Genomic DNA, 25,913 nt, shown 5'->3' on the forward strand with positions numbered 1-25,913 from the left:
AATGAGACAAACTATCAAATCAAAAGCAACCTTTGAAAATGAGAACTGAGGCGAAATGTATTAGTTTTTGTCTTTGGATTAAAACTAAACGATACTGTGAAAGATAAATCTTATTCTGCAACAGGCAGACATTTTACTAACAGCGAAACATTTATCTAATCTATTCAAAAATACTCTATGTTTAATATTTTGTTAAACATGGTTTTCCCACATAAAAATTGCAAATAAAAATACTCCCAGCCTCAGTCAGACCCAGACCCAGATAAGGAAACTTGCAGACGTGTCAGAACGGTTGTTTATGTTGTTCGTTAGCTTGTAACTTGCAGTGGCTGACTCAGTGTTAGCCGTTGTGCTAATGCTAACTCTCGCTCTCTGTACTGACGAGGTTTCAGGTTTATTTAGCCCCGCTGTTTTTATGAGACTGTCATTGGTTCACTGCAGTTCCAAGTTGGAAACACTTAAATACCATACGGACGCATTAACAAGGTTAGAAACTTGATTTTCATCAGAGGAGCTCTTAAAAACATCCCCGCTGATCCTGCTTCTGGCCGCAGACAAACGAACAACACAGTCCAGAATAGGCTGGCGTGCCACTTTGGAAACAAGTTGAATTACTTCATGTTCGCCCACGCAGCTTCAGCGCTGGGCGAAATAATTACCACAGACATGTATGTAGTTTCCCTGCTGTCATCTGAACTGTTTCATTACATTTTGTTTTTGAGTCATGAAGTCCTCCGTTGTTTGTCACGGTCTAAGTTTGTCCACGTCCAGTTACACACACAGATGTTGTGATTGTAATGCTTCTCTTATAGCTGGCTGACCTGTGGGTGAAAGCCTGTCTGCTGCTATATTTAACCACACTAGGTGTCTAGAGACTGTTTGTCACTGCTGTGTGTAACAGTGGACATTTAGAAGTTAGGCAATCCTCCCTGTGTTTTCTCTGTACAGTCTGACCAAAGGGGAAATCCCTCCTTGGCTCATCCGTCCTTTCTCCTCTCCAGATCACTGTCATTCCTTTCTGTCGCTGTCAGTGTGTTTCTCTGTGAACGAGCCGTGAGATTTGTGTTGATGTGGTGGTGAGAGTGGACGGGTTCTGTTGCGGTTTGAAGAGGAAGTGGTTTCATAATTTAGGGGGAGAGAGAGAGAGAGACATCTGTTACTGGGATCAACACACCTCTCCTGTCTGATTCATACATTGTGTTTCTCAACAGTCCATTAGATCGATATTAAGCCTCTGGTGGGTGAAAGAAGAGGATGTTATGAAACTCAAATGTTCACAGGACTTCCACCTTAAAGTAGCGTCATTGTGTATTTACTAATATCAACACAAACTTCTTGAGAGCAACATGTTTAATTCTCACGGAACCAGTCACACATTTTGTTGGCGTCTTGTGACGAAGCAAAAGTTTGTGTGATGATTCTAGTAACTGGAGTCACTTCATGGGTTCGACAAGCAAGATTAATACTGAGCACAAAAGTGAGAACAAGCAGAGAACATTTTTAACAGAGTGGGAGGACTGAAATTTATTCTGGGGGAAAGGACCTCTGAGATTTGGTAAAAACGGAGCCAATGGGAGAACATCGGTGAAGTCAGACAGGCTGCAGCAAACTCCTGCCAGCGTTTTGAGTTAAAGCATCAATCTGTCCTTTTTATGAAGGAGATGATTTAGTCGCAGTTTACAAGCCAGATTTCAAAAGGATTTTGGAAAACAGGGAGTTCAAAACGTCCCACTGAGTCCAAAGTTTTTTTTGTCAATGAGTTGAAGCTGAATGATGTGAAAGACGGACAAATGAACAGATTAAATAATTACTGTTTTTAATGCAAAGTCGTCAGTTGACTAACATTCATGTTGCCATTGGCGGGAATGAGTTATGTCGATGTTTGGTGATAGATGACGACGAGAACTGTGACCGTAGTAACTGTATTCAACAAATGCTCAAATGCTTGGAAGGTATAAAAATGCATGATAAATTGAATGAATAAAAATAGATTAAAATGTGTTTTGTTTTGTGGAATAAAACTAAACTGGAGTTACTAAAATGAGATGAAATGAAGTTAAAATAAACACTGAGCACTTTTTTCTTGTTTTGAAAATTGCAGGGAGTTGTTGTAAAAGGTAAAACAGACGCAGTGAGCTGATTAAATGAGCTGCAGGTCGTTAGTACACTACGGTTTGTGAGAAACATCAAACCACCCCCCCCCCCCCCCCTCCAACACGTTAAGATAAACAACCCCATGGATGGATGGATTGATAACACAATGAAAAACAAATGAAAATAGCTCAATATACAGAACATTCTGTGCAAAAAGGTGGAGGTGGGTAGAAAGCTGAGAGTTGTGGGACGTCTCTGTCAGACGGAGGTGTGGAGCTGTTTAAATGGTTGTAAACAGTTGAGCAGCAGAGATTTCCGGGGTCAGTGGAGCTGAACAGGTCTCTCAGAAAACTCGGCTGCCTGTCCAGTAATTGACGGTATACATCCAATAATAGGATAAAAGGATAACAGCTCGTTCTTGTCCGGCCTTCTCGGTCAGTTTTTGGTCCATCAGTATCAGTATTTGATTACATTTGCCTCGCAGTCAGCTTGAACCAGTCTGGCTGTTCTCCTCTGACCTCTCTCGTTTAAAAAAAAAAACTAATTTGGACCGCAGAACTGCTGCCAACTCTGTTTTTCTCAGTAACTCGTAGATACTGTTGCGTGTGTGTGAGTGTGTGCGAAAGTCTCAGGAAATCAGCAGTTTCTGAGGTATTCAAACCACCCTGTCTGGCACCAACAATTATTCCATGGTCAAGTTACTGAGATCACATACTGTCACATATTACTCACTTTGATGTGTGATCCAAACAACAACTGGACCCCCTGACCATCATCCACCACAGGATGATACAGGTTAAATCATGGCACTAAACCCGTCTGCCTCATCTGATAGTCATTTCATCCCAAGGCTTCCTTAGCATTACATGCTGCGGGATCCGCTCCATCCCAAAATAGCTGTGAACATTTTCTGCATGAATTTGTGTTTTTACTTTCACATGCAACTTTTCGGGTCATTAAATTAGAGACCTTTTCACCTGCTTCCTTTCTCCCACCGGGGGTCGGCCGCAGTCTCAGTGATTCCAGTAAACCTTGAATAGTCTATGAGATCACTGTAAACTCTGTTTGGTTGTTCCCTTAAGCACATGAGCAACAAGAGTTATCTCTCTCCCTCCTTTCATATGTGTATATCTAGATCATATGAGGAAAAAGTTTCACTTTCAAACTAATATTTGCCTCATACAAACTCTGTCTGCCGTGACTGATTGCCACTGAGAAGCAGCTAATGAATCTGTGTTTACCAGTGGCAGAAAAGTGAGCTGAGGAGAAAACGTCCTTCCTCATCCCACCACCAGCCCGTACTCTCCTCCCAGGTCATGTTGATGTTGGAGCAGCAGGGTGGCTCATAGTTACAGACTGAAGTGTTCTTCAGCAGGTCACTGATTGCTTCCAGCTCCAGGGTTTCAGTTCTGTACGCCACAGTTTCACCCAGTGGCCCCTGTAACGTCTCATTTATCGCCTTCCCAGACTCTGCAGTTGCTGGAGCTGTGAATGGGGAGATTTCTGAGTTTAGAGATGATGATGCTGCAAGAGGAAAAACTTTATTAATGTGAGTTTCCTCTTCAACACAATATTCTCTCTGCTGCAAAATGCTTTATATTTCTTTTGGGTCATTTTTACACTTGAGTAACTTCTTATCTTCACATCTGGAGGAAACCGTAGCTAAACCCCGCCTCTCTAGATTTCTAGTCTAACATTGTGTCATGAAGGATCTCAGTTCAGGGGCCGTGTCCTTCAACGGCGGCAAATGAAATGCGCCCCAAGCTATCCCAAGAATCATTCTGTACCGGTGATGAATCTCCTTTTGTAAAAAAAAACAATATGGCCGACTCCTCAAATATAACAGCTGGATAAATATTGAGAATGAATTGAGACACAGGAGCGGATTTACAGCTCAAAATTCTTAGTAATGTTTAAAATGGATTTCACACAGAGGTAAACAAAGACAACTGTTGACTGTTACAACTGTAGGTACAAGTTTGGATCATATCATATTTTATATATTGTATAATGCTCAGTTAAAACAGGAACAGGAGAAAATATTAAACAATTGACCCGTCACAACAAAAATCCAACATACACTCAGACAATGAGACGTGTGAAATGATTTTACAGACATGACTCAACTCAGTTAATAACCCTCTTTACTAAGCTCACATCTCCTGGAACTCACTCTGTGGATCAAAGCGTCGTGAGTCAAACTTTATTTGATTACATGTTGACAGGAATGTTATTTCTCTCAATATTATTATTAAATTACCCATAATTCATTACATGTCCTGCTTTCTGTCCGTCTGTTTCGCCAATAAACGATTACATGCAGACATCGGGGAAACACATCAGCCGTTAACTGAGTGTATGCGACATAATCGATATGTTGATTAATTAACCCTGTCTGGTTAATTAGATCATCTCTTCTCTTCTTGTGTTGTGATTAGGTCTGAGGAAGGAAGCAGCTGACGCGTGTGTTGAATGTATACATGAGAACACGCAGATTCAGTTCTTGGTTCCAGATAATTACATCATAATACAATACAAAAGGCTGACCCTGCTGAAAGCATGAGAAAACCAAACTGTTCTTCTCATTAGTCAGACTGAAATTAGTCAGTTAACTGCTTTAGGTATTCCAGTAATTTAACACCACACACACACACACACACACACACACACACACACACACACACACAGTTTTGACCTTCATATGCACATTTGAACCTTTCTACTTCCGAGAAAAGATTAAAAGAAAAACAAATAAAGGTAAATAACATAAATGCCACAGTTTCCTTTATCGGCTTACAACTTTTGGTTTCCCAGAACAGAAACCTCTCTCAAACTTCTCATGGTTCTACATTAGAAAAATACTCAAATGAACTATTTTTAAGTATATTTATTCTAGTTTTAAACAACTTAATCACCAACCTTATCTTCTCTCTGCAGCTAACGGCTGCTAATGTGGACTACAAAGGTTAAACAAGAAACTTTAGAGAAGTAGGTCACAAGGTCACGGTGCACACAGGAAAGTGTAGCTCTGGGGCAAGTGAAGAAGTCAAGACAAGCAGAGCAGCACGGCGGTCGACTGGTTTTCCCTGAGAGAAAGGCTGAGAACTGTTTAACAAGGTCTCATCAGTGCTAATTATCAAGCTACAATCTTTGACGGTTTCATTTTATGTTTTATGTCAATGCAGATGTGAACGCAGTCGGAGCTGATGCTTTGTGTTTGTCAGAAGAGTCAAGATCCGAGAATAAATAATTTTGTGAGTTTAATAATTTGCTTCATTCGATAGAGACAGTAGAGGGGGACACGGCAGCGGAGAGAGAGAGAGAGAGAGAGAGAGGCGATGGCGTGCTGTGAAGGAGCCTGGGCCGGATTCAAACCCGTAGAACACGCTCCACCAGGTGAGCTACCAGAGCGCCCATAAAACTCTGTTTAATCGTCTCCAAAACACACGTTTTACTAGGTAATACTCCCTCAACTGGGATTTTGTCAGTCACATCCCAGTTAAACCAACAATAACCCATGAGAAAGTCTGGTCTCTATGAAAAAGTGTTACGAGCTCTTTGCTGCTGCTGCACCTTTTCCAGCCTGACCGCAGATTTCCATTAGAAAAATTAACACCCGTCTCGTTCCCCCTCAATATAACAAGGGAACATTCTTCTGGTAATAAGCTTTTAAAACTGCTTCATTTGACTGCAGGGATTTTTCTCACAGAAATCCCATCCACTCACATTGTGAACATAGCTGAAACCACAAAATTGAAAGCTAATGTCTGTTGTTCTGACTCATTTGAAGGGCTCTTTCTCTTCAGAGGCTTTCTAGATGGGTGTCCTTAGATACAAGACAAATACCTTAAATGGACTGCTGGTTCGTAAGGGTGGATTTCTTTTTATATACAGTACAGAGCTTGAGCTTTTAAAATGATGTTCACTTATTGATTAAATAGTGATTAAAGCAGCTTTAAAGGAACATTTCAACTTCATCTCTAGCAAGCCAACATGCTAAATCACCCCGGAGCTACAAATCAGCATGCAGGTAGTTTGGTTAGCGTGTGAGAAGTAGATCACATATATAGGGGGCTACTGTCTTTGTTTACTTTCAGCCAGACTCAGACACAAGTGTACAGACTTATGTAAATTTGGTGGTGGTTGCGCTGAGTAGACACAATGTTCTGTTTGTATTTTTATATACAGTGAAAACATTTGAAATTGAACATATTTAGGAAGCTTGGCCGATACATGCTGCTTTGCTTTAGCCACATATCACAAATGTACCGTTGTGAAAATGATAGCCAGGTGGAAACATACCAGAATTTCCCTTTTTACATAAATGAGTCGGTGGCTAAAGTGTGAAAATCCACCTTTTGAAAAAACTGTAATCACAGCATTACTTACAGTAAGGCAAAGAAGTCAAATATCACAGTTAAAGGTACTGACCGAGAAGAATAGGTCATAGATCATAATCAATCTGATCAGGGGGAAACTGTGGGGGCTGAAGTGAATACCGGTCTTCATCAAAGTGATTGTAAGTTTTGATCACAGGAAAAACCTGTGAGTCATCTAAAATGCATGTGAAGACAGGAAGTTACTATTTCATAACTGTAGTTAACGGCTCATAACATTTTTAATACACTGTCATACAATAACTCTGGTTGCTCTTCGTCTCACAGAAAAACATGAAGTATCTTCAAAACAGCTGTGTGAGTACCACATTCCCACAAAGCTTGACTACTTCTGTCTTCATCTGCATCTGTTTATTTTAGCCACTCACAGAATATACAAAATATTATTTTAACCATGTTCCATGATCTAGTTTAAACAAATAACAAAGTTTGATTTGCACAGTAACCCCACCTTCAAAATAAAAAATAAAAGTTTGAGCTGATATAAAATATGGAAATGAAAAGTGTAAATAGAAAGTTTGAAGTTTGGGAAAATGTAAGTGGATGCGGAGTTTCTAACAGGAGGAGACCCAGGTGAATTTAGTTTTCAGATGGTCCCTAACTTAAGCCCATTAGTTTCCCCATCTACTGTCAAGCCAAGCAATGTGCTGCTCCATTATCAGATCATGAGATTAACCAGTGCAACAAGCTTCTTTTCTCAAAGCTGGTGGAAAATATTATTGAAGATGGACGTCACTGAAAATCTGAATATTGAAGTTTACACTCACAACTTCTGCGGTTTCGGTTCAGCTGACTGTTGGACGTGTCTGTTTCCCTTTGACTCAGTTTTGACTGTAGGAAGACTGTCAATCATGTGACAGGAAAACAAGACTGCGCCTTCGCCTAGTATATTTATGGACTGTGTTGGTCAATGTGCAAAATTGAGACCGTAGATGAAAACGGTTGTGGGACTTTTGTGAACAGTTACAGACAACATTGCATCATATTTAGTGTTAGCTGGTTTGAACTCTTTATCTGTTTGCACCTCTCTCTCCGTCTGTGCTCACACACATACAGTAAGTGTGAAAGTGGTTTGTAAAAGTGACGAGTCTGACTCTGTGCAGTAGCCCGGCTGTTCACACCAGAAGGTCTACAAGTGATTCTGCTCTGTCTTTAAAATCTCGTGTAGAGCAGATTTTTATAACGACTTCATGAATTTATAATGTAGAGCTTTCTGTGTGTCCCTGGATAAGCAGGGCGTCGTTTGTTTCGACCATCGCCTTGTATCTGCCGGGTGGGGGGTTGTAGTGTTTGTTGTTACATTTTCTGTTCAGCTTTTAAAGTTTGGCAGCATCTGTTTGTTGTTCCCAGTTTCCATAAATATTTAGCTTTATCAATTTGCTGATGTTAATATTTAGGATCTTAAAACTGTCTGACGGAGACCACACGGCTTGATGAGGTTTGTGTTCGCCCCTAAACACACTGGCCAGTCCGGTTAAATCACACAAAGGGAAGAGGGAAGATTCTTCAAGGTCGAACATACAGAAACAGAAACACACACATGTGCAGCACTCCACGTGTGTGTGTGTGTGTGTGTGTGTGTGTGTGTGTTAGTTACAAAGCAGGTCGGGTAGAATATTTAGTGGATGAGATGTTTATTTACACAAGCCATAAAACACACATACACACACTTGTATCCTCAGTGCATTCAGTTTCATCTACAGTACTTTATAATCACAAGACGAGTACAAGACGTCCAGGTAGGTAGCATTCTGGTTTGACATCATTACATTTCAGCGCTGTCTGTCTCTCTCACACACACACACACACACACACACACACATATTATAGGCACATGAACAGACAAGCATATAAGTGGGAACTTCCATATTTTCAAAAAGACGCAACAGGAAAAAGCACTGACACACACACACACAGAAGCAAAAGTCACACACAACATCCACAGGAAGCAGTATACCCATGGTAAACACTGAACATTTTGATGCTGAGCTCAGAACCAACAACAGATCGAGGACGGCAATAAACCGCTGTTCTCACAACACAATAGCTAAACAATATCTTCAGCACTCTCCCACACCCTCTCTCAGACACACACACACACACACACACACACACACACCACAAACACTAATGCTCACAGCCACAAAGTTTACCTGATGCTCACACAATTCTCACACCCTCTAAAATGACAGTCATATGAGAATTGTAGTTTGTTTTTGTTTTTTTTCTCACATTATACACACTGATGTTACACACCACTCATTCAATTTGAACTGGACCCCTGCTGTTGCGTAACCCGAGTGTTTTTCTTTCTTTTTCGAGAGAGATTTACGACCGGAGATCCTGCAAAAATCTGTAGTAGCTTATTTTCTTGCCAGACACTGGAGCTCAGTTTGGTTGTGATTCTTTCTATAAGGATGCTGTAATAATTCCCTGTGGTTTTACGCAATTTAACCCGGTGTAACCTTCTACTAGTCAGGGGAGAATGATGAACCATTATCAGTGGGCTTGCATTAGTTAGAAGATGACTGGAATCACCAGGAGGAAATTAAAGAAACATCATATGTGCCGTCAGATCGGTTCCCTGGAAATATGCACGTCGGATAAAAAATGATTCAAAATGTTCCCTTGTAAAACTAATGCAGTTCAAATGGCACTGCAGTTTAAAAGTCAATGGGTAAAAAAAAAAAAAAAAAATCAAGGGTTTACAGGCAACGTGACTGAATGAAAAAACCTCCCAAGAGGAAATAAAGCAAGATACAGGAAGAAACATCATTAAGTTGCTCAGAAATCTGTCCACAAATTGAAAACAAACAATAATGCTTTTTTTCTTTTCTTTAAAGAGTAACAGATGATATACGCTCAGTTGGCATGTGATTAAGGATCACATAGCTAAAACTAATGCAGCCTATTACAACAGAAGTGCAGTAAATCCTCCTGCATGAAGGTTATAATGTTCAGTTTCTGCTCAAAAGTGTTTCACAGACGTGTTGATTTAACTTTTTCTTCATTTCGGAGGCTGCAGTTTGTGCTGCTGTTTAATTGTTTTGCATAATACTGACAGGTGTTTCTGTTATTTTATCCACTTATATCAGTGACGTCACACCAAATATTAAAGTTTTACTGCAGGGCTGTTGTGTCAGACTGCAGTAGTTTTAGTTAGGTGTTCCTAAAAACTTAGAGGCTTGATACTTTTACATTTTATACCCTATAAATAAATCATTTTCAAAATAAAATTGTTAGCTTATTAAATGATTGAGACTTTTGTTTTTAACAGCATTTTCTGAAAACTAGTGGTTTTAATGACGGGGCCTCTAACAGTATGGTGAAGTGTGTTATTTTGTCATTTAAAGAAAGTCCCATCATTTGCTTAACTTGTGTGCGATCATTCGTTTAGTAGGTCACAAGCATTACGTGTAGAGCAAGATTATATGAGAATATTTACCTGCTGTTACTTAACAATACACGAAGCAGAGGTTTCAAGTCAAAGGGTAACTACAGTCTCATATCAACAACCTTTTTTTTTTATATATATATATTTTTTTTTATAAAATATTATAATATATGCTGCATGTACAGAGAAATGAAATAATGTCACTGCCGTCGCTCTTTCCCGCCCACTCCCTGAGTGAAGTACGGACCAAACGTCTCTAAGGGGCTTCTTGCCCTTTGACTTTTCCAGCAGGGGTCTGGTATGAATGTGAGGGGGGAGGGGTTACCAAAGCGGACCAGAGGTTAAGAAGCTCCAAAGGTGATGAGATAATGTTCTCAGGATGATGACCCATGATCACTGAAGTATTCAGAGGACAAAGGCATGCTTCAGATACAGTATCTATATCTGCATGTCACATGTCTGGTTTATATGTAGATATGCTGCATTATTTGTTCTCAGAATCTCTGACCTTAAATTTGACAATAAATGTGGCGCCCAACATTTTTTTATCTTCTTACATGAGCATCATGGTCCCATCTGATCTTGTCATTCATACATTTATCTCTGTGTCTGTTCACGTGATGTTATATGGATCCCGTGCTTTGTTCTGTACAGCTACATATTAATGGCAGGTGAAAACGGATCCCGCTCCGAACGTGATGTCTGACTCGGCGTGACTGGTTGAATCAGAGGAGGCGTGTGCGAGCAAGGCTTTATGTCGTCGGTAACTCTTCCTTCCTTTGTCCTGGATCGAAGGCGAATCGCTCTCTCTGTACACGGTGATGGAAGAACCCCCCCCTCCCCACTGTCACATGTCCTTGCTCAAGACTCTCCATCCAAACAGTTCAGTCTTAATGCATCGTAGACAAATGCACTTGCAGTTTGTTGTTGTTTTTCCCATCAGCAGCCTTTTTCATTTAACTGATTCTCCGACATAAAATACAAGCAGCAAAAGAGGCAAAACGTTGAGCTTTTATACTTTAAATATATATATAGATATATCTATATATCTATATAGATATGTAGAGAAGTCAGTAGGCAATGAAATGCTAGAAGTGGATGGAAACGCCTAGTAAATGGCAACAAGTGGCCACCATTTGATAAAACTGGTTGGACGTGGTTATCAGTTAGAAAGGGCTGTTATCTCAAGGCAACACCCACAAATGAACCACCCACAGGGGAAGAGATGTTGCAGCCCCGTGAAACTTCTCCACTTTATGTGATCACAGAGGAAAACACACCAACAAATCACGTGTCCAATAAATATAAATATCAAATTATAATGTCATGTCATGTCAGGCTATGGCCCCAGACTGAAAATGGTCAGTGTTGTCCTGTGAGGGCTGAGGCAGCGTGATGTTAGCGGTACTCTCTTTAACCCCTGGAGAGTCCTAGGGAGGCCCGGCAGATAGAGTCCCAGCAAAAGTGCAGCACGCTGGGGGAGAGGAGGATGAAGACCCAGGGGTCAATGATGGAGTTGACGGAGATGAAGCGGAGGGCGATCAGGTCCAAGGGGTGAGACTCCTTAGGATTACCAGTGTTGATGTACACCCGGATCTGAGAGATGGATAGAGAGAGGAAAGAAGAGGGAAGGGATTGAGACGAGAGATTGTGTTTTAAATGACCTGCCAAGGTATAAGCCTCCTGCTAACACCATTGTCTCACATCCTAGCTAACATCCTGGTTATAAATCCCTCCGTAAACCCTCTGCAGCAGCAACAGATGAAGAGCGAGATAAGGAGGGTACAAAATGTACGACTGCTCTCCTCCGAGTGGGTACGCTGGAAGCTGAAGATGGACACCAGGTCAGCTGTTTGTGTTCAGGTTCACATTCCTGTTCACACACCATCTAAGCTTCAATTCAGCCATGACCTCCCCGTTTATCCTCCACACACACACACGCACACAAACTTAACTTTAGGGTGGCCTACACTGAAGACTGTGTGAAGCTCGGATCTAAAACGACTTTCATTAGCAGAAGTAGAATCAAGCAGAACAACATTTGTTTCTTTCTGTCCTGCTTCCCCTATAGAGAGAGAAAAAAACTTCTTGTAGTTCATTGATTATGATCAGTTAGTCACCACAACTGGCGTTTGTCTTGTCTCTATGGGAACGTATCTGTAAGTATCTACAAACCAGAAGATTGTTAACGTCAGAGGTCATGTGGTTCCATCTCCTAAGTGCTGCGAGTGTGTGTGTGTGTGTGTTCTCTGTGTGTTTGCGCAAACTAACTTTAGCGTGATGAATGTTGTTTGCTCAAAAGTCACAACGCTACAACAAAAAGCATGGCCACCAATTTTATCCTCTTATATGCAGAAAACAATCAAGCATCCCAAGGCACACAGGATGTTTGCAGAGGCCGGAGTATTGGTCTAATTGAAAGAGGATATTGAACTGCTCTCAGCATCGTTTTGTTTGCTTTCCAGACAAGCTGCTGAGGCAAACACGGGCGGCCTACAAATGACTGCGAATGTGAATGTGAATGTGTGTGTGCTCTGTGGTTTTAGGAGAGGCTGATAGGCAGATGTTGAACTCTGAGGCCAAACCAAATTGAGATTCCCATGCTGATTGCCAGCTGAGTTGTTGACATACAAAGATAATAAAACCTTTGTTGTGAAATAAGGATTGCATCCATTAATATTACCATCTTAGTGCTGTTATTAATCACTATCTGCACAGTACATCCGAGCACTAATACACAGCACTTTTTTACATAATTTGACATTTGTTTTGATGTGAATTTAAGAGGGATGAAAAAATAAAAATCCTCTCATCTCTATTTAGCCAATAACTCAGTCACTTACACTAATACTTTTCATCTTTATCATCCATAAGTTTTTCATTTAAAGGTGGCTCAACCACAGCTAAGATGGCATTTGCTGCTACCTCGCTAAGCTAGGCTAGTTACCTTTTAAGCAGGTATAGTTCAGCTGTTTTTCCTCAGTAGTGACTTATTTAGCTGAAGCCTCGTTTATGTGCGACGGCTAATTAAATGACCAAGACGCCGGTTCATTCAAATTCATATTTTTCAAGAGGTAAAAGGTAAATAAGCTAAAGCTAGTTGAGACTGTCATTAGCTCGCTGTAACTTGATTAAGCTCGGTTGCTGTGTTTTGATGTTGTTGGGAAGATCAATAATGAGTAGAGCAGAATGAAATTAAATCAACATTAATCAACATGGCAGCTCACTATCCTACAGACGAACGTGTGTGCGGCGTCTGTTCTTTGGCTTCTGTCATCGATAACTCCTGTATCGCAAAGTCTTTGACCTTTTTAAACGGAGTCAGCTTTTGATTACAGCTGTTTTTATTTCCTACCACTGAGGCCAAGAGTGAGCAGCAGACTTTGCTGATTAGTTCTTCCTCTGTGGTTAAAGTGCAGTGACTGGCTGGAATGAGAAGCAGTAAAACCCCTGGGCCGATGACCACAAGGTTGGGAATACTAATAATACAATCCATGGAAGCTATGACTAGTTCACAGGTTTAGAAATTCCTGCTGCTGTTCTCTCTGGGGATCGGAGAGGAACAATATCAGGTTAAATGTGAAAGGAAAAACGACCTTGCAGCTGTTTATAAAGTCATATTAACTTCTTTCGTTTATTCACTTGTCTGGTATTTTACATTCTATTCCACTTTTTATCTTCATCTCTGCCTCCCGCCCATTCTTGTTCTCTGTCTGTCTTCTGAATTTCACATACAATTCTTATGTTTCTCTTGTATTATGAAGCATTTCGTCCGAACTCGTTTAGGTTAATTGACTCCTGTAAAAAAAACACCCAGTTTCCTGGGATTTCGATGGTTTGCGACAACACTGTCTCGCCAACCTCGTTAGGCCAATTTCCTGTTGCTCGGTCACACAAACCAGTCTCACTTACGTAACACAAAGAAAAACAAAGTCCTTAACGAATGAAGAACGAGGTGTGATGTGTAGAACAGCTCCATAACAACCACGGCGTCATTTTAAACTTAAACCACATGAAGTCATTACTTTAATCACTGACAGGCCTCGCCATGTGTGTGAGACAGAAACCGAGCAGGCGAAAGATCTTATGCATCTGACTCACACTGTGAACCCAGTTTGTTCGAGCATCCCAGCACCAACAGGAAGTGTTATTAAAGTGTTAATGTGAAGTGTCTGTGAGGCCCCGAGAGACGCAGAGCGTAGAGCGTTTGCATTACGTTATTGTATTTTCCTGGGTTCACATTCGGCCTCACCTTTATTCCCAGTCTCTACCTCCTCATCAGTGTCTTTATCTTTCTGTGCACGAAAAGGTTACAGTCCGACCTTTTCCATTTTTAATGCAATCAGAGATAACCGCAGGTATATCGCACACAAACGCATCACAGGCTCACAGTTTCATATTGGCAGAATCACAGTGTGTTTGGGTGTGTGTATGTGTGAAATCCTGCCCTCACACTGTGGTATCATATTGCAAGTTGGTGCATGATTGTTTTCTATAATGCTTTAAATAAGTGATGTAATTGTCGTGCTGTTTGTAACGACTTGAATGTGTAGCCGTGAGAAGCCTGTGACCACAAAGCAAATATCAAACACCTTCACAATTTTAATTTAAGCTCCACCTTCTTGGTGCGTCCGTCAAATTATGTTCTCACACTGCATGTGTGCAGTTTACAGCAGCAGCTTTATCACTTCAAATTCACAGTAATCTTTGAAACTATTTGTTTTTCATTTCAGACAAAGACGCTGTTTAACTCTACAGTTAAATGACTTTCTGTGACTGTTAACTCACATCTCCTCTGCCAAGTATTAATGAACAGGCCACTGAGATGCTGTTCGGACACAAGAACTCATTATAGATCGACTGTCGGCGTAACACTGCAAATGTATAACGTCTTCCATCAGCAGGGACGACATCCTTACACCGTAGAGACAGGAATAAGACGAGTCTACTTGAGGCTGGATGTTCCTTTAATAGAAGGGTCTAAACCCCCCGGTGTAATCACTTAGTGTGCACTTTGAATGAAACATGGTAAAAGGTTTTCTACATCTCTCTGCAGAGCAACGGATGGAAATGTCCGTCAATGGGTTAATGTGGCCATTCTGTGGAAATATGAGGAGAGGAGAGGACACCGCCACAAGTATGTATGTATCACACATGACTCCCATTAGAAGAAGACTTGGCTGAAATGAACGTCAGACACGAAGACGCACATTAACGCTGAGTTCTTGTAATTATAATCATAGGTTTCCGGCTATAAGTAGTGTTCACATCCAAGTCGTAATCATGACATTGATTTTTCTGAAAGCTCAGATACGTCTTAATTGGCACTTAATAATCCGTAAATAAGTGCCTGAAAACCAAACAAACATGGACGCCTCTTTAACAACCAGATGGACGTAGTAACGGCTAACACCATGATCAGCATCCAAACTGGAGTCTGCTTGAATTGAATTAAACTATTTTTAATGTCCACCCACACCGTGATAGCACCAGTCATATCCTCTCCTCCTCTCACTCTGTCCTTGTGAAACCCAAGTCATCTATTCCATTCAGCCTCCTGATGAAGCAGTGAGGAAAGCTGATCCCCGTGTCCTTCAGTAGTCTGCACCTGGTGCACAGTGCAGGCCAGTGTAATATAAACCATCACATTTAAATACACAAATAACTTTCGCTTTTCAAGTTTACTACTCGCTGTTCTCAGTTTAAACCCTCTGTGGTTGTGCTGGATATTGTCCACTTGAACGTTCGGGCAGCAGCTGGCAAACTGGATCATTTTCCTCCACTCAATAAAAAGTGGTGGCAGTAAGTGGTTTTAGGTGAAAATTTGCGAACATGATTTTATTTAATTATTTATTATTTAATTAATTGAACCCCCTGATTCTGCGACACTGGATCCAGCAACTATTAAGTTTTAAATTGTTCACGATGTTGCTTTAACTTGACTTTTAATAGAGTTGAAGCGGTTAAAATACTACGAAGTGGGAAGAACCTGCCTTCTCTCCGACCGAGCTCATGTTGACTCCCTAAAAGCCTGAGAACACGCATCTTATAAAACAGTTTCTGTCTTCTATCACATTCCTCTATTAAATTAACTCTGATGCAGGATCATTGCAGAGATGAAGGTCGTGACTCTGCATTTTCAAGCCACAACTGAGATGCAGCCACAAACCAAATGGCCCATTACGGATGTCTGCGATAAAGTGCACGGCTTCATACAATGCTGGGAGAGTTATCGATTTCCCATTTCGAGTCCAAAGTGGCACTTTCAGAACCGAGGTGGTTGCAAACAGATCGCCCACTAGTCTCACTGAGAGCTTAATGGATCATCACTAGACAATGAGTCATTTGTACTTTTTGTGTCAGATAATGTTTTTTGTTTTTGTTTTTTTGCTTTAGATAAAATGTAGAATTACAGTTTAAGAGTCAGATAATCTTCCCATTAACGTCTCATGTCTCAACAGCTTCCTGCTTTAAATCAGCAGCTCATTTATAATTATACAGTAAACCAGAAGTCAGCTGATCGAAATGTGGACGTTTCCCTTTTAGATATTAGTGTGTTCAATGGTGTTTTTCACTCGACTCCAAAGTGATTATCGTGATCAGACTCTATATTTGAATAAGCACAAAATGATATGACAAATTGTGATTTATATTTTCCTTTTTTAAAATCACAAAAACAACAAAAATGTTTTATAAACGTCACTTAATAAAAGCCCGACACACACAGTCATGAAATCTATATTTAAACATGTAGTTTATACCTGCGGCATCAAGAGAAGCAGCTGAGTCAGACCGGCTGTGAAAGGCACTCGCACTGTTTCCTGTCTACAACTTGGCTCCAGAACAGCCCATAGTCTATTGTATTATTTTTGAATAGCTGCTTTTGTCATAAAAGCCACGAGTGTGGAGAGAGTTATATACGGATACATGTCAGTGTTGTGTTGCGTGATTTACGACGATGTTTCTGTCTTGATCAGATTCCACACAAAAAACATGCGTCATGATACCTAATATATAATATCAATGTAATGTTGTAATATTCAGAAGTAATAAGTTGATTATTTGATTAGTTATTTTTTGCTTTTTTCTTGACGTATTATTACTGAATGATTATTGATTCATCAAGAAAATAATCGGCACATTAATGAATGATGAAAACAATAATTAGCTGCAGCTCTAATCGATACTGGACTGTCATTTGTGGAATTGTAATGTTGCTTAAATCTGGTCTCTTCCTGTATTAAAGGCTGCATTAAGGTTACGAGATGCTATTTTAGCAAAAGCACCAATTACTTTCCCCCGAAACACCTTCACTGTAACTAATGACGTATTGATTTTGTGCGTAACGCTGTGTCTTAGCACCTCGCTGCTGAAATCACCAAACAAGGTTAATTGCTTTTTACAGATTCCAGCTACAGAAAAAAAGGATGAGAATGGAGACAAAATGATAATTCAGTTTATATTCAAGTAGGAAGTTTAAATGCAAAGTGCAAAAGTAGCTGATTTTGTGTCTCATTTACATTTTTAAACCAAATTTTCAGTCGTGTTTTTATGTTGAAATTAAACCGAGATATTTCCAGTTGTGAGGTTTGTGGGAAAAAATGTGGCCTACTGGTAAATGAAGAAATGAGGTGAACTTAAAGTGCATGGGTGTTGTTTAAAACACCTGCTCACTCTCTGCATGATGGACCTTCAATCAATTTCTGCTGTGACTATCGACCAACGGACCCATAGAGCTAATTAACCCCAGACACGTCAGTTAACTGCAGCCACTCAGTTTGTTCTGGGGTCAGTTCACCCCAACTGGCAGACGCATGCGTGTGTGTGTGTGTGTGTGTGTGCTGTCTTACCACTAGGGGCAGCGTGCAGATGATGAAGATGATGGTCATGAAGACCAGCAGGATGAGATGCTCCACCTCCTCGGCCATGGACATGGGTCTGCTGTCATTGTTGGATCTCGACATCGAGATCACCGAGCCGCCGTTCCTCCTCCGGCGCTGGTACATCTTTAACAGCTGGTACACCACAAAACCGTTGCAAGCCACAATGGCCAGCACCAGCACCAGCATGATCGTGGCGTACAGGTTGGAGTAGACTTGGTCGTCTCTTTCCTTTGGGTTCATGTCAATGAAGCACCACGTGCCGGGGCAGTATTGTACATATTTACCAAATCCCACAAAAGGGAGCAGACAGAAGGACATGCATAACACGAACACCAACGGGATTGTGAAGTAGGCACATTTCTTGGTGACGTGCTGGCTGTACAGGTAGGGGTATCCAATGGCAACGCATCTCTCTAACGCCATTGAGAAGAGGAGCGACAGCGTGGCCAGACTGAAGAAGGTCATGCTGACACCAAAGTACGAACACACGCTCTTATCTGTAGGCGACATCCCCACCATGCTAATGTTGCGAGAGTACGCCACCTGCACCAGCGGGCTGATCAGGCAGGTCCCCATCAGGTCCGTGACCACCAGCGACGTGATGAGGATGTGAAACAGCTTGCGCCGCCACGCGCCCTCGGTCCTCGCTTCTCTGCGTCGCCGGATCTCCAGGATCACCAGCGCAGCGACGTTGCCGAAGATGCCCGCGGCGAACATGCTGGCGCTGATCAGCGGGGTGTCGGTGGAGTTGACGTGGAGCTTGCTGTGGCACGGGTCGTCTTCTGAACTCATCACGGCTGAAGGCGGGCCGGAGTTTTGAAAAAGTTTCCTCAAGTAGTTTTCTGCAGCCGTCCTGTTTTAACTGAAAGGAAGAAAAGAAGAATTGGTCAATTAACTCAGTCGATCTGCAGGAAATTAAATTAATCTGATCATTAATTACAATTAGTCACGTCATTTTTCAAGAAGGAAAAGCCAAACATTTGCTGATTCCACATTTCTAAATGTGAGGACTTGATGCTTTTCTTCGTCATGTAAAATAGTAAAGTGAATATCTTTGGAATAAAACAGTTGAATACACCCGGAGACAAAATAATGATTTGATTAATTGAGAAAACGATGCCAAAATCACGAGCAAGACTCAGATTTGTTGGGACATGTCTAATGTTTCCTAGCTGCTCAGTTTAAACCAAAAGTCTCACAGCTTATTTTCAATTTTCATTTCGCATGTAGTGAAATGAATGAAACGCGAGAAGGAAAAGAAAAGAAAAGAAAAGGGAGGGCATGAAAAGCAGTGATGGCCAACAGATGGCCCTGAAACTTCCACAATTACCACGTGCACTAATTCCCCTTTCATGTTGTGGGTAAGACTGTAACCGAAACCCCCAAAACAAACCCAAAAGAAGTGGCTTAACACAACACAAGAAAAAAAGCAGCATTTTGAAACGTACACTCAGCGGCAGCAACGTTTGATTGATCGCGACTCCCTGGCCAAAAGGAGATGCAGCATCGTTTGTGAAGGATGTTTACCAGCCTCCCTCTCTTCCACACTCTGTTTTGACTCAATGTCAACAACGCTGACCATGTGTTTGCACGTCTTTGTCTAACTTTTCCGATCCCAGAGGACATTCTCTGCCTCTCTCGCTAAACAGAACATTTCTGCATAAACTTGAACCTCGAACTCTGCGCCAGTTTAAAAGTTTTGAATCATGAAAACCCCCCCAAGTTATTCCTCTTCTGCCTCAGCACTTCACAGATATCAGCTGACAGGCAGAAAGGTTCAAAGGTCAAATCTTGTCCGTCTATCAATCTATCTATTGGAAATGTGCAATCCCTCTTGAGCGCTGTGAATGTTTACTTACAACTAAGTGCAGGCTCATCTGTTCCACTTGTGTGACTTTGTGTGGCTGCATGTGCCTTCACTTTCCGTGTGTGTGTGTGTGTGTGTGTGTGTGTGTGTGTGTGTGTGTGTGTGTGTGTGTGTGTGTGTGTGTGTGTGTGTGACTGACTCACCTACTTGCCGTGTCCAATGCACGACGTGTCCACTCTGGTGAAGCCAGGGCTCCGAATGTCCCTGGATCACTGCACTAACACGAGGGAGAGAGCTCTGACAGATGTGCCCAGGTGTTGGATGTGTGGAGCTGGATGTGTTTCGCAGATGTTGTTTTGCAGATTTTAGCGGTTTAGAGTGAGACATGTGAGGAAAGTAGATTTATTGACATGCTCTTCTTTGCGTTTGGAGACATACGGAGCCAGATTACGTTTAAAAAGTCCATGTAGACACAAGTTATATTTAGTTTAAATGTCTGTATTTATACGTAGTGTTCTCTGTGTTCGCTGTGAACAGGACAGAAGAAGTTGTGAAAGTTGGAGTTTAAATAGAAAAAATAAAAAAACAAACGCTGCTGGATGAATTAAATTGAAAAGTACTTCACTTCAGCTCCGACACTTTCACCGTTTCCCATTGAGGAAGGAGATTTTACACCGGTGAATTATTTCTAAACGGAGAATTACAAAACAGCAACCGACACATCCGCGTTGACTTCACGGAGGTGAAAGGCACCAGATCAATTAGGCTCTCACCTATTGTTTTTTAACTTGCTCCCCCGAAGTCCGGACGCTTATTCCCGCGCTTTAAAGTCCATGTTGAGTTCCCCCCCCCTCGTTTTAAGCCTTTTTGTTTTCTTACACTTAACGAAAGCCGCTCCGCTCTGAAAGGTGGGGAGTGGAGAGGGCGAGGCGCGCGGCGCTGTGAAGAGGTAGGTATGAATGGACCCGGGGTACAGGGAATGATGCGGTGACGTCACGGTGCACGGGTACACCCACCCCTCTGCGTGACTGCAGGCTGGAGCTGAAAAAACCTGTCATCAATCACAGGGCTGTGCGTTTTGTATTGATCATTTATGCTATTTTAGGATATTTTTTTTTATCTTCCAATATTTGATAACACCAAAGGAAGAGATAAACAAGTGCTCACTATGACATAATTTGTCTTAGAAAGAGGGATATAAATAAGTTTTTGTAATTATAAATTGTCATAAATCAATAGGAACCAGAGTCTTTAAAATCTTATGAAACGGCACTAAAGCAGTAAATTCTCACACTGGTTTTTGCTTATTGTTGCTTAAACAATCAACTAACTAAATTGTTTCTGACTAATGAGTCATGAGTTTAATTGAGTAGGAATTGTTCAGGTGCGAGTGAACGTAGATTCACCAGCTGCCTGTCACCTTGTGCGTCTTTGTCTCGGACAGTAAGATATATGAGATGCTCACCTTGGCATGAATTATGCAGCACACGGAGCAAGTTGACATAAATTCATAAATTAAAATTCTGCAATGCCTTTTCAGTCCCTGAAGCAATATATATATATATATATATATATATATATATATATATATATATATATATATACGACCGTGTGGAGACGTTCTGACCTGTGTGGGTCTCCAGAAATAAGAACAGGAAAAAAGAAAAATGTAGAATCTGCCTTCCCTGTATGCTGTGTGATATTTTGGGAATAGTATGCAACCCTCTTATGTCTATGCATGCGAGCACGTGTGTGGCCTGCTTTCATCCGCCATGTGTGTGACACCGTAGCCTTCAAAGTGTGTGTTTGGTTTCCTTCATGTGTGGAGATTGCATGTTGTTCTCCTGGGTTTCCTCCCAAAGCCGCATCCATTTCAAGCTCTTGATTTCCCATCGGGATGAATGTGAGTGTCTGCCTCATAAACCCTGTCCTCTAGCCTGTCTCCGTTCCCTTTTGATCCTTTAAAAGTGGACGATGAATCGGGGAAATTATTAGTAAATGGCCAGTATAAGAAATTAACAATTCCTTGTTTTGCTTTTTAGGGTTATTTTTTGAAGTGGACATAAATGATTCTGTGCAGCGATGGTCACGTCGTTGTTCCATATTATCCTCTCTGCACAAAATCACTCTGCAGCATCTGCACATCTTTAGGGAAAAAGCTTTCAAAAATAACATAATGCATTGAAATATTATCCTAATTCAACTCTCACATCCATTTTGAGAGCAGAATAAACGCCAAAACGGGTCCTGATGTCGGCTGAAAGCCCTGAAATGATGATGACACTTGAGTGCTTTTTATTCAGGCCCATTAACCAATTCTTAATTGTGACATATTGCCATCGTGCCATTGCTTCTTCCTCTCTCTCTCTCTCTGTCTCTGCCATTTATTCTACACCAGTGTCTCTCTCTGCACTGTCACCTTAAACATATAATATTACATAGACATCAGTGCAAACGCACAGCGATGCACAGGGTTACATTTTACGACCTGACTCTTCCAGTTGTGACGGTTATTTTTAGTTTTGACAGCACTCATGAGATGCAGGAAACTCATGCACTCCTCTTTTGGCCTTTTGTCTGTCTCCTCTGTTTTTTTAGCTCAATCTTTCCATTAATTTATCTCTCCTTTTCCTTCTTTCCTTTCCTTTCCTTTCCTTTCCTTTCTAAAATCTCTAGGTTTTTGAAGCTTATTGATTCACCCTCGAGTTGATCTTGATCTATAGGTTGATAAAAACTTTTAAGGGTGGATATCTCAAGTGGTGATCCTCACTGTCTGTCTGTCTTTATTTAGAAACAATTCAATTATTGATCAAGGTCTTAATCCACAAATCCTGTGGTCTGCTCTGCTGGTAAACAGCTTTTGTTGAGGGCTCTGCATCAGTTAAAGTGCTGACAAGCGCTGTATGTATTGTTAGTCTGTCACTCACACACACACACACACACACACACACACACACACACACCGTCCCACTGCAAGGCTGCATTTCTCACATAACTCCTTCATGTCAACAAAATACATTGGTGTGTGTGTGTGTGTGTGTGTGTGTGTGTGTGTGTGTGCAAGCTCCAGCCTGCTAATGGCCCCTGTTTGAATCATTGATGAGTTCATTGATTATGGTGAATATCTGATGTCAAAAATGAAGCTGGTCAGTCAGCAGTCTGTAATTACGACTGTAAATAGTGAAATCCACGAGTGGAAGAGAAAAACATGATCAGATCGATCACACACTTTAAATTACAGTGTGAAATGAGTATTTATGTTTATAGGTGATGGTTTGTTGAGCGCACGATGATCCAGACGTAAACGTGTTCAGGTTACAGGAGGGCATGTGATACTGATTATGATCATTTCATTAATATTAGAGAGCAGATTTAAAAATATCTCTTTACATGTACAAAACAAAACTGAAACCATCTCGTCTTTACAAACTAAATCAATCAAATAAAATGTTTTTTGCAGCTGCGCTTTGTGTGGATATTATCTCAGCCTTGACTTTGCTGCCACCTATAGGTCGCTTCGGGTAATTACAGACATTTAGTGGATCGACTGATGAACAGTGAACCATAGCGCTTTATGTGTTATGTATTTTAATTCAATGTGGTTTGCATTTGCTTTTTAGAAATTACATTTAGCCGTAATGACAAAAAAAAGCAAGAAAAATAAATGTTGGACTGTTTGTTTAAATTTCTGATGAATTAAACACCGTTATTTCTCATTTCCACAGGTATTCAGACTCTTTGCTGTGGCTCTCTAAACCGAAAAGGTTCAGCGTTCAGCTCGACAACGACCTGATGCTGCTGGATGGAGATGATGCCGGACGGCCCGCAGGATGTCTCCACCAATGATCCAAAACCCGGACCTGAACCCCAGACGACATCTGCAGAGAGACCTGAAGGTGTCCAATGTGACTGAACATTCACAACATACAGCTGTAACACTGTAAAAGTCAGAAGTATTCCTTTGTGTAGTTTCGGTCGATGTTGTCGTTGCACAGTTCATAAGAGTGATGTGATTCAATGCTCTGCCAGGCCTGTGCTGCGCCATCTGGGCTTTTCGTGAAGTTAAACACATGTTCATCTTGGCTGAGGTCAGGTGACTGACGTTGGCAGTTAAAAATATTCCACTTTGGTTATCCTGTCCTGTGTGGTTGGGAACACTGCCCTGCCGTCCTGTCCTAAAACCGAAAAGGATGTGAACACCCTAAACCGCCCAGAAATCTGAGTCAGTACTTCGTTTGAAAAAGTGTCTGCAGCCAACAATTTCTTTTGCTTGTCTTCTCAGTGGTGAAACTCCTGCAGGACCACTGACTAATCTGGGACTTCCCTCCCTCTCTCTCTCTCTCCTTCTGCAGTCAGTGTCTGGTGTCCTCTGGGAGACTCTCTTGTCTCTCTCTCCCTCTGTTTGAACAGTGTAGAGTTTTAACGCCTCGTGCTCTCTCCAGGTCTGCGTGCACACTCTGCAAACTGATTTTTCCATATTCTAAATGTGCAGTTGTTTTTTCTGTCTATTCTGTGAACACGACATCAGTTGTGTGTCTGTCTGTGCTGGATGAGGGATTCCTCCTCTGTTGCACTTCCTGTAGGTTTCTTCCTGTTCATGGTCCATGCACAGAGGGCGTTGTATGCTGCACAGATTGTGAAGCAACTTTATTTGTGATTTTTGGGCTAAATAAATAAAAGTGACTTGACTTGTTCTATTTTGTCAGTCCGAAAATAAAAGATATTCATTTTACAATATTTATCATCATCCAAAATCGAAAAAACAGCAAAATCTTTGCATTAAAGAAATGTAATAATTTGTGTTTTTGCTTGAAAAATAACTGAAATTATTTATTTAATTTGTACAGCACCTTTCATACAGGTTAGTGCAATTGAGAGATGACTGACAGGCCGATAATAAAACAGTGTAAATGTTACAGGAAAAGAATTTGAGACTTATAGACATAAATAAATAAAACATGATGGAAATGTGATGGTAAAATAATAAAACAGATTTTTTTTTTTAAATCAATTTAATAAAAATGTAACTTTAAAAAATGACAAACATAATCGATAAGAGAGAATGTAATATTTAAAAACAGGAATACAATAAAATATTTAGCTGTAGATGAAATCTTTTCAAGTCTCATCCAACATACTGGAGGCCAGTGTACATGCTGCAGTGACCTGAACCGGACACTAGGTGGCGCACAACGGTAAGTATTTTAAAGTTGCATTCAACAGCGGTCAATGAGAATAAAATGAAATAAAGAATAACTATGTAATGTACTGATGACTGACAGAGGTGTGTTCACAACACTTACACAAAACACAAAATAATAAGAGCTAATAATAAAAATATAAAATAAAAATATCTACTGCAAATATTTATCTTAAAATATCTTCAATCCGGACTCTAGGGATAAAACGAGATTATAATACAGTCTCTAAGTGTTTACATTTATAAATCCATCATGTACAGTGTTTTCCATTGAAATTCAAGCTTTAAATTTTTTAAAATGTGTGTGTGTGTGTATATATGTATATAAATCTAAAAAAGTTACACCGTGTGTCTTTTTCATTGTTGTGAAACAGATAGAGTTACATCCGGATTAAAAATGCTCTATTTGTCTTTTCTCTAATACGAGCCAGATGTTTCTTCCAGCACCGGCCTGCTGTCACTCAACGCTTCTCCGACCAATCACAGCGCGTCTAAGCTCCTCCCTCCCTCCCTCCCTCCCTCCCTGTGGTATCAGAGGCTCGGTGCAGAGGAGCAGTGAGTTCTCCTTCTTTCTGCTCTCCCTCTCTGAGTCCATCTGTACCTCTCTCCTTCTGCTGCCTCACAGTGCAGAGCTGCTGAATCACCCCCCTCCTTTCCCCCCCCACCAGCTCTACAATGGAGAGAGGGGCAATGTTGGCTGTGTGTCTGCTGTGCTGGAGCTGCAGCGTGCGTGTGGTTACAGCCATCCAGAGGGCTGGTATGTTTCCTTATGGCACTTTAAGTGGAGATTTAATTCTGGCAGAGGGCGACGATGAAACGTCCAGAGTGCTGCCGCTGCCCAAACCCTTATACTTCTACAACTCCCTCTTCTCCCAGCTCTATGTAAGTAAAAAAAAGCTCATTCATATTCATGTGCACGCTTGTAAATGTTGCTGTGATTGTGTTATTTTACCTTCGCACTGGATTTCCTCACCGTGAGAGCGCGGGATTTATTTGTTTTGAAGTCAACATTTTGCAGGTGATAGTTGCAGCTGTTGCGGTGTCCGAAGCAGCGATGTATCATCAGAGTCCTTTCGGTTCATTATATTCTTTTTTATTATCATTATTCCCGTTATCTGTGTGTCAGACTGAAAGAGAC

General features: G+C 41.1%; 2 protein-coding genes and 1 long non-coding RNA gene across 6 annotated transcripts in view; 2 read left to right on the plus strand and 1 right to left on the minus strand.

The window, feature by feature from the left end:
- The window catches only part of LOC130165202 (uncharacterized), a 47,657-nt gene extending 23,387 nt beyond the window's left edge, over nucleotides 1-24,270 (plus strand). The window contains exons 2-4 of one of the 2 annotated variants that reach the window (XR_008826752.1): nucleotides 5,379-5,490; nucleotides 14,942-15,026; nucleotides 23,301-24,270. This is a non-coding gene — a long non-coding RNA (uncharacterized LOC130165202). The remainder of the gene's footprint in view (nucleotides 1-5,378; nucleotides 5,491-14,941; nucleotides 15,027-23,300) is intronic. The other variant, XR_008826751.1, reaches the window with a different exon arrangement.
- Nucleotides 8,109-20,511, minus strand: ptger2a (prostaglandin E receptor 2a (subtype EP2)). 2 transcript variants are annotated; one of them, XM_056370211.1, is made up of 3 exons: nucleotides 20,349-20,511; nucleotides 17,736-18,630; nucleotides 8,109-11,481 (listed from the first exon to the last, which is right to left on the minus strand). In XM_056370211.1, exons 2-3 carry the CDS (start codon nucleotides 18,558-18,560, stop codon nucleotides 11,299-11,301), a joined length of 1,008 nt encoding a protein of 335 aa, XP_056226186.1. In that variant the 5' UTR covers nucleotides 18,561-18,630; nucleotides 20,349-20,511; the 3' UTR covers nucleotides 8,109-11,298. The 2 variants fall into 2 exon arrangements, with proteins under 2 accessions (XP_056226186.1, XP_056226184.1); XM_056370209.1 differs by having other exon boundaries at nucleotides 19,779-20,511.
- Nucleotides 24,271-25,316: 1,046 nt separating the features above from the next.
- nid2a (nidogen 2a (osteonidogen)) overlaps nucleotides 25,317-25,913 on the plus strand; it is a 35,697-nt gene continuing 35,100 nt past the window's right edge. For both annotated transcript variants that reach the window (XM_056370207.1, XM_056370208.1), the window contains exon 1: nucleotides 25,317-25,657. In XM_056370207.1, coding sequence (XP_056226182.1) covers nucleotides 25,451-25,657 — 207 coding nt within the window. In that variant the 5' untranslated portion in view covers nucleotides 25,317-25,450. The remainder of the gene's footprint in view (nucleotides 25,658-25,913) is intronic.

This window comes from Seriola aureovittata, chromosome 24, assembly GCF_021018895.1.
Source record: "Seriola aureovittata isolate HTS-2021-v1 ecotype China chromosome 24, ASM2101889v1, whole genome shotgun sequence".
In the NCBI taxonomy this organism is placed as follows: domain Eukaryota; kingdom Metazoa; phylum Chordata; class Actinopteri; order Carangiformes; family Carangidae; genus Seriola; species Seriola aureovittata.